The following is a 14,278-nucleotide window of genomic DNA, read 5'->3' on the forward strand; positions in this document are numbered from 1 at the left end:
AGCTTGTCTCTGACCGTCAGCAGCGCGCCATTGCTCATGGGCGATCTTGCAGTAGAGCTTGAAAATGGTTGCCCTAAATGAGGAGGGAGAAATTCCCAGAGCAGGTTCAGCGCCCCAGAAAATTGCATTAGAGCCAACCCGTGCTGCTTCATCAGCTAGCTCATTTCCACCGATACCCATATGTCCTGGTACCCAATGCAGGGATACCTTGTTATGAGCGGACAGGTCACAGAGGACCGAGACCGGGCGTCATAATAAGTCATATTACAATATAAAGCTCATGAAAAAAATAATAATAATAAAATTTTTCAATGCAATTGAATTTTTAATGCAAGATTAATTAATGAGTACATTTTTGTGCAAAAATTGCATTAAAATTACTTAAAATTGCTTTCTTTATGAAAAAAAACTTTTTAATCACTAGACAAAGCCGGAAAAAAATATATCATTAAATAAAAAGTAGAATTACAAACCAAACCAAAACATGACCTTTACAAACCAAAACATGATAAAATAATACAAATAAAATTAAAATAAATATACCCTTAAATGCTTCAGCTGAACTCTAACAAACTCTGTTCGTTCATTTTGATCACTCCCTGACACATGAAAGCTTCCTACATACTAAGAAATTTAAAAGAAACCTTAAGACATCAGGAATTTTTTTATTTTTTTTTTAAAAACTACAAAAATACAGCATTTAATAAAATATAAAAATGAAAATATGCATGTTTTCGACGGCATAGATAGTTGTCCCCCTTTTCCATCTGGGAACATGGACTTTTTTTGTAAAAGAATAGTAACATTTCATTTAAAAAATTTATAAATGTGAGAACAAATTCTCCCCAAAGTGTGACATTTGTGTCCCTTGCCTTCATTCAATTTATTTTTCTTACAATGAATTTTTCTTTTTTTAAAATCTATTAAAACATTACACATTTTAAAAGCAATAAATTTATTATATCATAAATATTGACTAACAGCTAGATCTGAGTGCATAAAAAAACTCTTTTGTCCCCTTTTCCAAAACCTTATAGTCAGATATTTAAAGCAAATTTTCAATATAAATACAAGGAACAATAAATATACCTTGTATATATTTTTGTTGCTAATTATTAAGGATATTGGAAATACTTAATATATACTACAGCATGTGCGTCCTTTAAAGTTAAGAGTAACACATGCCATATTTCTAAATTGAATGAGAAAAAATAAATTAAATTATTCATCTAGCAAATAACAGGAAATAAAGAAAAAAAACTTAAAGTCAAGGAAGTTGAATGTAATAGACAGTTCACATAATTAAAAAGTTATGTTGTAAAAAAAAATAATAATCCAGATTAGCATGAGAGAGAATGAAAAAAGTGAAGTGAGTATGAGTAGGTTTAAAACCTGTTTACCCGGGTGAGTTTTCATCATTTCAGTTTGTTTAGAGGAGAATTGGTATGCCACATATGCTGTACCTTAGTATGACTGGGGAATATAGCGAGAAATATCAATTTAACCCACTGTCTCCATATTGATATTTTATTTTATTTTATAACTGCCATTGAACAGCCGACCCAATTTTGGGTTTACGACTACTAATGTTCAACTCCGTAACCTTGTAATTTTGAACCAGATCCAGAAGACAAGGAAACTCATGGATCAGAATCCCCACAGGTGATTTGTTAAGGAAACATGGGGGACTTTGTGATCCAATTAATTTAATGTGCACCAGTCACTATTTACTACATGGGGAGACTTCGACCAGCAGAGATTGAACCCACAACCTCTTGGACATGGGCCCAGTTCTCTACCAACCAGGTTATCCCAGCCTCACGCTGATATAGTAACTTTCCTTTTTCTTAATGCATGTGAAATCTGATTAATGCAGCCAAAAAACACTTCAATATATATATGTAAAGATTTCCAGCCAATGTTCCACTAGTGATTCACTGTTACAGGCACCCCTTGACAAAGATGCAGTTGGTTTCTTCATAAAAAATCATGGCTTTATATTTGATTGAGCACCAGAGTGTTGAACATGATGTACCCAGTTTAGTTTTGCATTTTTGTTCTTCTTTTTCCAGTGAAAATAATCTACATGAATGAAAAAAAAAATATTTTCAATGGAACTTCGGTAATTTTGCGATTCTTTGCCGAGCATTATCGCATCGTTTTGAACACAATCTATTTATGAAAAATAATTAGGCATCAAAAAAAATTATTTGTTAATTCTTTTTTTTTAAAAATATTAGGCTGTGCAATTTAATAATAGCATTTTGGTAGCTTACTTTTATGTTAAGTTTGTTCATTTACACCTTCTCTTTTTATTTAAAAAAAATCTTTAAGCAAATGTAAGTATAATAATATGATTGAATTTGGATAATTTTTCTCAAAATTCTCAGTATAATCAGAATTTAGATGCTTGAATTGATATTTTTAAAAAGTTAAAACAAAGCTTCATCATCATCAATAATGGCATGATAGTCCAGGTAGGCCAAGTGCTTCTGAACCAGGGGTTTCCAGTGATGATGATATGATGTATTCTGAATTATACTATATTATTACAAAATTCGAAAACAAGACTTTGAGAAATATGCAACAATGCAAAGATAAGGAAAAAATGGGATTTTTTTTAGAATATATCAAAAACACAAGCAAGAATGGAAAAAAATTATGCTCAAGCTCAATTAACAGACCAATTTTTTTCAGAAAAATACTGAACTACAAAATAATGTCAGATTGAAAATCTAAAAATATAGTTGCCACTCAAAATTTATTAGTCACCAATGTCAACCCTGCATTCGTGTTTCCTAAGCCCTAGTCACTACTGTCCCTGAATCATAAAGAGTACAAAACTAAAAATATATATATTATATATGAACACACAAATTGTAATTTGGAAAAATTTCCTCAGCATGATCTGAGGCAAAATAATCATCAAGTCTTGGCAAATTCCGGGAAGCTGCCACTCAGAAATTAAACATCACACAAGAGAACCAACTCGAAGGGTGTAACTGGTAGCCATCCCTGGGCAAACTTCAACATATATTTCTTTTAAAAGTTTGCAAGTTAAAAATCCTTATGGAACAACAGATTACAAATGCGGAAATATCCTCTAGAAATTGTGAAAAATTCCCGATTTTGATAAGCTTTCAGGGGTTATTTCCGCATCATGATCTATCAAACCAACTACAATCGCCGAAGTGCCAAATGAATTTGACAAACTTGCACCTTTTTTTTTAAGAAAAACATATAAATGTTTGCTCAGGGGTGACTACGAGGGAGATTTCCGTCTCGTGATCAGTGGAAGAATGATCACCAAGTCTTGGCAACTTCCGAGCTGCGGCCATCGACAAACTAAAAAAATAAATTACAGAACGGGACCAACTCAAAATGTATAACTCGTAGCCACTAGGCAAACATCTACATGTTTGTTTGTTTTTACAAAACTTGCAAGCTTAAAATTTAATTGGCACCTTGGCGATTGTGGCTGGTGCGAAAGATCGCGATACGGAAATATCCCCTGGCTACGAGTTATACTTTTCGAGTTGGTCCCTTTCCCATATTTTCGGTCACTATGTTTTTTGCTTCTCTTTTTCTTTTTAAGTTTCTCGCAGGTCACTGCCCGGAAGTTGTCAAGACTATTATTCTGCCACAGATCACGATACGGAAATCTCCCCTGCTTTTATAGTATTAAACTAAAATTATTTACCTCACATACACGAATTGTTGATTCACAGTTAATATTGATATCAGAATCAAACTTAAGTATACGACTGAAACATGATCCATCTGGCAAATCCTTAATACCGCTTGAATTAAATATTATCTTCTTATTACCAAACAAAGAATCATGAGATAAAACATTAAGTTTAGTCAATATTTTTGTAGCAAAATTATTATCCATCATTACACAAGTTCATGTCAGCACAAAATATTTCCCTAAATAATAAATTATGCAAAAAAAAATATTAATTCAAATTCTAAATAATGTGATTAATTATTTAAGTTCAAAAAATATTTTATGTTACAGTGAAAATTCAATTATATGGAATACAAGTTATTCAGGCTAAAAGAAAGGTAATATTGAACTTTTCTTTTGCATTTCTACTGTTTATTTAGATTCAAACGCTTTTAAGTGCTTGTTTCTGCTTTTATTTTAACCTAAAGTCTTGCTGAAACTGCGAATTTTCATTTAAAAAAATATTATATTTGGTTGTTGTTGTTGTTGTTAATTTACGTCGCACTAGAGCTGCACAATGGGCTATTGGCGACGGTCTGGAAAACATCCCGGAGGATGATCCGAAGACATGCCATCACAATTTTGATCCTCTGCGGAAGGGATGGCACCCCCGCTTCGGTAGCCCGACGACCTGCGCGCGAAGTCGAGCACTTTACGGTAGCACAGTTTAACGAGGACCAATACCGCACACCCTCGGTCCCTACGCAGACTGATCCAAGTGGGTCACCCACCCGCACACTGACCACAGCCAGTGATGCTTGACTTCGGTGATCTGATGAGAACCGTGTCTTGACGATCAGTCCACTGCGGGACTATTATACTTGGTAAAGTTCCACTAACGCCTAAATGCAAATTTTACACGTCACGTGTTTTCATTAAAAAAAGAGCATTTTGATTCCTACTGCTACAAAGTTGAGTGGCAAAAAATTAGAAAAGGAGGTAGTTGTAGGAGGAGGTAGCAGTGATAAGAATTTGAAAATAGAGATACCTCTGCTGAAGGGGTCTCCGCTTTGGTAGCCCAACGACCTGCGTTCGAAGTCGATCACTTTATGGTAGTTCAGTTTTAGAAAAACTGATCCCGCATTCCCTCGGTCCATTCGCAGACTGATTTAAGTTATTACCCATTTACCCACCCTCGCACTAACCGCTACTCGTGATTGATGATTAAAAAAGGCGAGACAACCAATCGTTCATTGACAAAAAACTCTAATTTGATTGCCAAAGAACCAATTACATTAGATGCAATTTTTCGAATGCGAAAAAAGTGAATGCTAACAGAAACAGGTTGGTAAATTTTTCGCAGGAAATATTTTATTCCAATCTCGCTTTCATTCGAAATCGAAAAACTCGCATCTAATAAAAATGGTCCTATATATCACACTAGGGAAGAAATCTTAAGTGCTTAAGGTTTCAAAATGGGGAGAAGACTTTCCAACCTTGTTCCTGCTCACGACTAGTCCTAATCGTCTTCTTTTTTGCCTTGGCGCTTCTTTTAAGCAGCTGCTTGTTGATCGGGACTCTCTGCAGATATATGGGGAACTGACGCGACGGGGCCTTCTGGATCTGGTCGATAGGGCCGGCCGCACACTGAGGAGGGGGATGTCCTGGGGGATGTGTAACACTAGGGGATGTAACACCTGGGGGATGTGTGACACTAGGGGGGCATTCTCCTAGGGAGACTATGGCCTCTTTGAGAAGTTTACAATTCATGCCATCCCTTGCCTTCTGGGTTGGGTTGTCATATATCTGAGAGTTCTCTTATCTTCTGAGTTGGGTTTAAATTACAAGGCTATGGAGTTCAATATTGATTGTAGTAAGCTCAGAATTAGGTTCGCTGTTCAACATCAGTTATAAAATATGCAAGAAAAACTACTCACAGTAAAAGTATAATTTTTTGGCAGCCACGTACTCTAGTGTCTAAAAGAAGAGAGACCCTTCGAAACTTTCAGAAAAGTAACATTTTTTTCATTCAGCATTACTAATGCGAACTTTTGAATGACCAAGTTGTAGCTGTAACATCAAAAGATTTAGATAAGAGACACTAGTTTCTCCCAAATATTTTCTGAAACTTCGGAACATTTTTAATAACTTTTCTCCCCTCCCCCTCCAAAAAAAAACTACTTTTTGTTCATTAAAAATTTCAGATGCTTTTAGTTTATGAGCATTTAACGGTGCACATTGATAAACTCCTCAAAAGTGGAAAATGCTATGAAAAATTAACAAAGTGCAGGATAAAAAGTGAGCTTTCTGAATAACTTTTGATCTAATAATTGGATTTAAACGTACTTCCCTTATTATGATTCGAAACTCTCTAATCCCTAATCTGAATCTCTTCGTGCTAACGATATTTAATGTTACGAAACCAATAATATAACTTGCTTTCCCTAAATAAAATGCATTTCTTGCAATGGATAAAATTATAATATTTGAACAAAATCGATCAAATAGTTCCTGGGAAATCGAATTTTAAAAATATACGACTTTTCCAAAATTTGATTTAAGAAAACGAATATGACTCAAAATGCGTATTTAAGAAAATAGACACAGCAAAAAAAAAAAAAAAAAAAAACTCCTTTCTAGTGTTCAATTTAAATTGGACAACTGAATGATGGATTTGGTATTTACTTTTCCTAACTTATTTAAACATTTGTGCATAGTTATTAAGTCGCAAAATTTCAGTTTCTTGCTAATTTAAAGTCAATTTTAAGATGTCACCAAATGTACCTTAGTACGTATTCACAGAAACATATACTTTTGAGGTTCAGTGTTGGCAAATGTATATTTTGAAAATCAAAGTCTTATGAAAATAGCCTTTTTTCAAAGATCCTTTACCATTGATGCAAAGGTCCACTAAAAGTATTTATATCTTAATAGTTAGTGTGGAAGTAGTAGAATACAAAATAATGGTCAGTGCAGTGGTTCACTCATTGCACAAAAAGTATTACCACATGTAAATAAATGTATTTTTCTCGAAATTCCGGAGGTACTTCAGTTTAGACAAAAAAAATCTTTGGAGAATCCCTCGTGAAATTGAAAAAAAGGAAAAACATGTCTAATAGTTTTACATCAAGAAAATTTCCTGAAAATTTCAACAAAATCATAAATGACAAGTATCCAACGTTGCCTAATTTTTTTTCCTTCTATATATATAAAAAAAAAACTGACTCTTAAGAAAATGGATACAGCTTATAATGCGTATTTTAGAAAATGAACAAGGTTCAAAATGCATAATTGGAAAATGAACATGGAACAAAATACATATTTTAGAAAATGAACATGGCTTAATTAAGAAAACGGATACATTAAACAATGCTCCTTTTCAGCGCTATACCTAAATTTAACAACTTAACGAGGAATTTAATGCTTTCTTTTCCTTACTTGTTGTTGCTGTTAATTTACGTCGCACTAGAGCTGCACAATGGGCTATTGGCGACGGTCTGGAAAGCATCCTGGAGGATGATCCGAATAAGACATGCCATCACAATTTTGATTCTCTGCGGAGGGGATGGCACCCCCGCTTCGGTAGCCCGACGACCTGCGTGCGAAGTCGAGCACTTTACGGTAGCACAGTTTAACGAGGATCAATACCGCACACACCCGGTCCCTACGCAGACTGATCCAAGTGGTCACCCACCCGCACACTGACCGTAGCCAGTGATGCTTGACTTCGGTGATCTGCTGGGAATTGTGTCTTAACGATCAGTCCACTGCGGGACTTTTCCTTACTAATTTAAACATTAAGCATAATCATGACAAGGCAAAGTCCCAAATTTCGGGTTGGGATGGCTGTATATTACAGATATAACTCGTTAGGACAAGTCTTCATTTTCAGAGCTCTGAATGATAAAGTGAGTTTTAAAACTTAAATTCCTACAGCGTAAGTTTACTACTACTGTTATAAATTTATATCATGGCAACTTAGTAAAATAAATTGTTGAATTATAAGTCTTTTTAGAAAAAGACTAATTTAATAAAATCTACCGAGTGTACCCAATCTAAAATTTATACAAATGGACGATATCACATTAGGAATTATTTTGAATTTATTAGTTTTTTCTTTAAAGTTTGAAACACGGAATCAAGCGTTATGTCCATTAAAAACTTTTGCATCTATTTATTGAACTCATTAACCTAAAGATATTTTCATATAAAAAGATAATATTCATAATTATTTATTTCACCAAAATTTTACTTTTTATAAACTAATTAATTTAAATTAAATGATAAAATCGAAAATTAGAGCAAAATTAATTGAATAGTTTACAAGGGATACAAATAAAAAGTTATTCAAGCTGCGGGAATGAAAAATACTATTTTGGGAAGATGACAATTAAAATTCAGGAAAGCTTGCATTTATCCAATTTAATATCAACGTAAAAGTGGTGTTTTATTCTCCTTTCAAATTACACAAGAGCAAATTTTTTTTTTTAACAAAATGTAATAATTTTTAATTCAATATTTGATAATTATAGATAAAAATAATTTCGCTCAATCAAGAACAATATTTAAAAGAATAAATTTTAATTAAGAATTCTTTGATTCGTTAAAATGTTATAAATAAAATAATTTATTAATGCCTTATAGGGTAGAATTCTAACTTAGTTTGAAATTAGATATCTGAATACATATTATTTATGAAATATCAGAATTTTAATCGTAATAAATAACGATTTTGGAATGAATTTTAAATGTTTGCTTAGTGAAATTTTTAACAAAAAACAATCTTTAAAATGGTTAAGTGTAGACTTTGGAAGTAAGCAGCAATTACGTCCAAAATAGAAAATTATCTAGTGTTTTAGAGAAAATAACTGTACTGAACTGAAAATAACTGACAGAATTGTGAGGTTGGAAAAGATAATTCAGATATTAATTTCCCACTTTTGTACCACATAACAAACGCTTTTTGAACATAAATATTTTTTATACGAGTCATTCTTTTAAAATGGTGCAAATATTCTTAACTTTGGAGTTGAGCTGCATTTTTGTCTGGGAATCAGCAGTCAAAATCTCATGTTAAGGTGAAAACAAGAGTGCATTTTTTTTCCCTTGAAAAAATACTTTAGAAATTAATCCATTTTAAGTAGTGATTTGACAAATCATATAATTGTCAGAACAAAATTCGTTTTTTGTTGCAGAATTTAGTTTGTGCAGGATGCAGAGACAACCACATAAAAGATTCCTAATTCAACCTAGACGAAGAAGTACAGTGTAAAACTTTTTAGTTCATGATTAGAATTTCCCCCGAATTTAGATATTTAAAAAAAATGCCTTAAAAATTAATTTCCGACCTTTGCATTGCAATAGTGAATTTTTCCTGAATTTTGTAGTTAAAAGGGTCTCTTTTTTTTAAGGTTTGAAATTTGGATTGCAATATCATTTTGGTGTTCAGCTGCTACTTTGTCTTCACTCTTACACTGCAAAGCTTTTCCATTAACACAAATGGTGAAGTGAAATCCCATAATGGAGCACATTTATTTTCATTAAATTGTAAAAATTAATATTTTTATAATATATGACAAAAAAAAAGTATTGAAACAAATCAATATTTGACTCAAGCAAAACAATTTCATTGAGGCATAATTTTTCACTTAAAGTAAATATAAATTTATTTTATCAAAACTATGTAAACTGATACTAAATAGAACTTTTCACTAAAAGTGGGGTCCATTAATTTTCTATTCATACTTCTACAAATTTTTTTGTTTTTAATAATACAGCCATTGACCTTCCTAACACATGTTTGTGGCCGTATTCATTATTCTGAGAAATATCAAAAATAGAAGTGAAAAGAAAAAACAGATAAAAAACAAAAACAGAGATTTTAATTTTGAAATATATTTCTCGGAATAATAAAAAATAAGAGTTACTTACAGATATTAGCAAGATCTACTATTAAATTTTTTAAAGATAATATGAACAGAAAAATAAACTGTGGTTCATAATGAACCCCACTTCAAATTGGCCATGCAAAGGTAAATGGCAGTTGAAATTCTTATTTTTCAATAAAAACATGATATAATTTTAATGTTGAGATGCTTTAGAGCTTTATTTCAAAAACAGCAAAATCAATATTTTTGGTTCATCAACAATTTCTATAAGAGTCATTATTTAAAATTTTGTCATATATTTGGAAGCTGAGCATTAAATTTTGTTGAAAATGGCGACTGAAATCCCTTGAATTAGTTGAAAATAAGACTGGATTTTAACATTGTCAAACACAATTAAGAAACTAAATTCACAAAACTAATCATTAAATACACATTCGGACATCAATAATTTCTACTCAAAACATAATTTAAATTGGTGTCATACACTATAGAGTTAAGTGCACCTTCTTCTGAAAAAGGAACTTTATTTCATGTTACAAAATAAGACTTAAAATTTAATACTTCAAAAAACAATTACAGGATAGCCACATACACTTAGATGAAAAATTCTTTGACTTTTCAGGTTTATTAATCAAATTTCCCTGATTTTTGAAACAAATGGCATTATAATTATTATTAAATTCTGTGTTATTCATGTACAAAAAATAAAACACTTTTAATTGTTATTAAAGTTAAAAAATGAACATATCACATAAAAGGATTCAAGTAGATATCAGTAAAACAATATATTATGAGCGGTAAAATATATGGAGGACACATATTTTATTTTTTGCTGCTCTTAATAATATATTAAACAGAACTAATTAAGAGTAACTAGTAAGCACATTATAGAAAATATTTGTTGTCAGTTCAGAAAAATTTCCACCACGAAATTGATAGTAAAAATAAATATTTTTGATAGAACAATATTTTTTAAAGAATCTTAGATATTTTACTTTGGGGTGTAACATAGCAGGAAACAACTTGGTGCACCCTGGGTAAAACTAAATCTGCTACAGTGCTGTCACTTCTCCAGTGTTGATCATTTGGCCCTAGAAAAGTAGCTGTGACTGTTTGAAGTCTCACCTCTTTCATATCAGCATTGCACATTTAGAAGTGTGCTCTGTATTACAGAATTTTTATTGTACAATTGAAAAATACAGGAGAGCATGTGCACTAATAGCATAGGTGCTCTTGTTTGTAATAGTGTGTGGCATTTGCAAACGAAATAAACTTTTTGCTTTAAAATATTTTTTAACTTTTTAATGTAATTCAATAGGAATATTAATGAGGCAAAAAAAAAATTATACTTCATATCAATTTATGGCAATTAAAACCATATGTTTTAGTGGAAAATGAGACAGAATTTTAAAATCCTGAGGAACAATTTAGAAAATATTTCTCAATTTTTACTGCAAAATGATAATTTTTTGGCTGTCAATGGTAATTTTCTATTATCCACTTGTATAAGCTGCAAAGAGCATTAAATTTAAAAGAGCCAATCATATGTATTCAATTTAATTTATTCTGAGAGGGACTTTTAAAAATGTTATTTTTAAATCAAGCTCCTAAATTTTACCAATTGTCCCCTGGATAATCTAAATCTAAAATGGTAATTCAACATGCTCAAGATGAAATGCATAGCTCCCAGCATTGGAAAATCAAAAATAGGGAGATTTTGTGTACAGCACATTTATAACATAAATGGAAATTTTGGAGTACCTAGAGACTTTCCCTTCTTACAGCAAATCAATCCAGATAAATAGCAAATTACAACATACTGGATTTCCAATAATATTGAATTCTAACTGCATTGAAATTTTATAAACATATGTATTTAAAATATACACACAGAATAACTTTTTCAAGCTATACAAAATAAAACTTTATTTATTCTAATAAAGCATTTAAAATCTGTTGCTAAAGACTAAGGCTTAACTGAATTAAATTTTAAGTTCACAGAGTAAGATTGCAGAACATAATCCATTTTCAAGTTAAGAATTCTTTTCATTAAAATATGCTACTATGATGAAATATATTTTTTTGCTTTCATTTGTAGGAAGTAAAATAACTATTGAAAAAAAGATACTGAAAAAACATTGAAAAATATACTTATATTGAAGTTAGAATACAAGCAAATTATGCTATTAACTAGACCTAGAAATAACGCTATTAACTAGTATAATAATATTTGTTTTACTTCTTTTGGAACCAGATAATTTTATAGCAGATGGATCATACGAGTTTTTTTTTTATTTCTCCTCCCCCCTTGTACAAAAATAGCAATCATGTATATCAATGTTTTTTTTTAATAAAAATTACATAGTAAAAATTTAAAATATTTCAGAAAAATGTAGGAGATATTTCCCAAATCTGGAAGACTCCAGATTTTTCTGGGAGAATTGGCAGCTATGGAAATGGATATTCTTGCCGCAGTATTATAAGAAATACCTCGATAATATACATATCTAATAACGAGATAAACAAACACATTTCTGGGTAAGTAAAAAAATTTTCCTCAAGAAAGTGGGATCTGATCTTGAGTAGCAAGAGTTTAAAAAAGCCTAAGTTTAAAAAACAACAACATACCTTTTTCTTTTACATTTGAACTGAGTGTGCTTAGTATTGTTATTATAATTGTATAAGTATAAAAATTTTCTTTTGCTTAACTTTGAGATAAAGATTTAACCTGAAATATGAGTGTAACTATAGTTTAATAATTTGGCATATTTATAAATTGATTTCTGCATTTTTAATAGCTCCCATTTTTTATAGTTACTAATCAAGTATCAAGAATCTTTCTGGCATTCACAGACATGATTATTGTAAAACTGTTATTAAAAAACCTATTTTGTAAAAAACAAAATAAAGAGTCAAAATGAGTAATTCAATTTTATTTTTCTACATGAAAAATAAATGCATTAATGATATTTTCCATGGAAAAGATGACAATTACACTGAATTGGTTCATACATTGGATTATTTACAAAAAAATTGTACAACTTCTTTTTCTTCTTTCCCTGTTGTACATAAAAAAAACTTGCAATCTTTTTCTGTAATTCCTCTAGTTTGACTCTTTTTAAGAGATAGCTACAAAAATATACATAAACATATTATGAGTAAAAATAAGCACATATGCAAAATAATTAAAATAAATTATAATGTGGAAGTGAAAAATACATTACATTAACATTTAATGAAATTAAGATAATTTAAGTCAGAATAGAAAAATCTGAAAAAGATAAGAAATTACATAGTTTTTGTGATCTGTATATTTACATAAAACAGAATTGTCAGATTTGATAATTTTTTAATTTCTATTAATATTTTGACAAATACAAAGAGTATTTTGTATATATATATGGTGATATGGTCGTTTGCGGTAATTTAGTGCCAACCGCTGAAACTGCTCCGGTACTGAGCGCATGGTAATGCCCCTCTGACAAAGCTGCCATGCATGTAAGTGTCTCCACTTTAATTTCCTTTAACGTTTTTCTCTTTTGATTTTTAGGATGTTACTTCCTGTTAGAAACTTTCGAACGAAGTAATATTTAGCATGTTTCTTTCCTGTTAATGTTTTTCTTTTTTTTCCTATAGTGCAGTGTTTCCCAAACTTATGACTTTTGCGTACCCTTCCTAAATTTTTCAGAATGCTGTGTACCACTAATAAAAATATTAATGTATTTTTTACTATAAAAAAATTGCACAAAAGTTAAAGATCACAACTGGCTGGGGACATCACTAATTATTAACTGTTAACTCTGCAAAAAATAGCCACTAGAAAAATACGTAATCGTAATTTTTCATGGCTAGCTTTGTTTTTAAATAAAAATTCTTGCTAAACTGCCCCGCTAAACTGTTCTCGTACCCCTGGGGGTACGCGTACCACACTTTGGGAAACACTGCTATAGTAGTAATCGTTTTAGTTTTTTTTTTTTTGCGAGGTAATAACTAAATTGCTTTATTTTATCATAAATTTTTTTTCCAAATATTCTTCCAATAGCGACCATAGTAGCTTGGCACTGTCACAACTTGGAATTATGTATTTAATACTGTTTTTTTCTCCAATTCTCATTATTATTGCATTTGTATCTTAATTTGTCTTTTATATATATATATATATATATATATATATATATATATATATATATATATATATATATATATATATATATATATATATATATATTATTAAAATAAATTATTTGATCAGTGTCCTACATATCTTGTCTGAAATAGCAGATGATTCTGCTAAGAGTGTTAAAAATTTTCAATTTAATATTCCCCCACATATTGTAACTCAATTACTAAAATTGTACATATATGAGCTAAGAAATATTAAATTTGCTAATAATAGTACATACTATTTCTAGAAAAGCTACAATTCTACTAATATAGTTTGGATATATATGATTTCATAATTTTTTTTCTTTGCAAGTCAAAAATCCCTTAAGTTTTAATATTTTGGATATAAGACTTTATCATTAATGGTTACATATTTACTTTCGATGCAACAGAAATACTACTCCTGAAAAAAATTCTCAATATATATTAAACTGATTAAAAATAGCATTAGAATAAGCAATGTATTTTTTCGAGCCATATCTATAAAACACATTATGATAACAAAAAACCAAAGCAAATATAATTTGATTTACAGAGATTAAACTAATTTGACATT

At 30.6% G+C, this 14,278-nt stretch overlaps 2 protein-coding genes across 2 annotated transcripts in view; both read right to left on the reverse strand.

Annotated features, from left to right (window-relative positions):
* Nucleotides 1-4,138, reverse strand: part of LOC107439278 (uncharacterized) — a 103,969-nt gene extending 99,831 nt beyond the window's left edge. The window contains exons 1-2 of the mRNA XM_016051811.4: nt 3,701-4,138; nt 544-624 (exon numbers count right to left, since the gene is read on the reverse strand). Coding sequence (XP_015907297.3) covers nt 544-624; nt 3,701-3,898 — 279 coding nt within the window. The 5' untranslated portion in view covers nt 3,899-4,138. The remainder of the gene's footprint in view (nt 1-543; nt 625-3,700) is intronic.
* An 8,338-nt stretch (nt 4,139-12,476) lies between these two features.
* Nucleotides 12,477-14,278, reverse strand: part of LOC122268403 (protein RRP5 homolog) — an 86,807-nt gene continuing 85,005 nt past the window's right edge. The window contains exon 24 of the mRNA XM_087155479.1: nt 12,477-12,687. The gene's annotated coding sequence lies outside the window, so the exon portion shown is untranslated. The remainder of the gene's footprint in view (nt 12,688-14,278) is intronic.

This window comes from Parasteatoda tepidariorum, chromosome 11, assembly GCF_982258835.1.
Source record: "Parasteatoda tepidariorum strain Cologne lab strain chromosome 11, Ptep-v5.0, whole genome shotgun sequence".
In the NCBI taxonomy this organism is placed as follows: domain Eukaryota; kingdom Metazoa; phylum Arthropoda; class Arachnida; order Araneae; family Theridiidae; genus Parasteatoda; species Parasteatoda tepidariorum.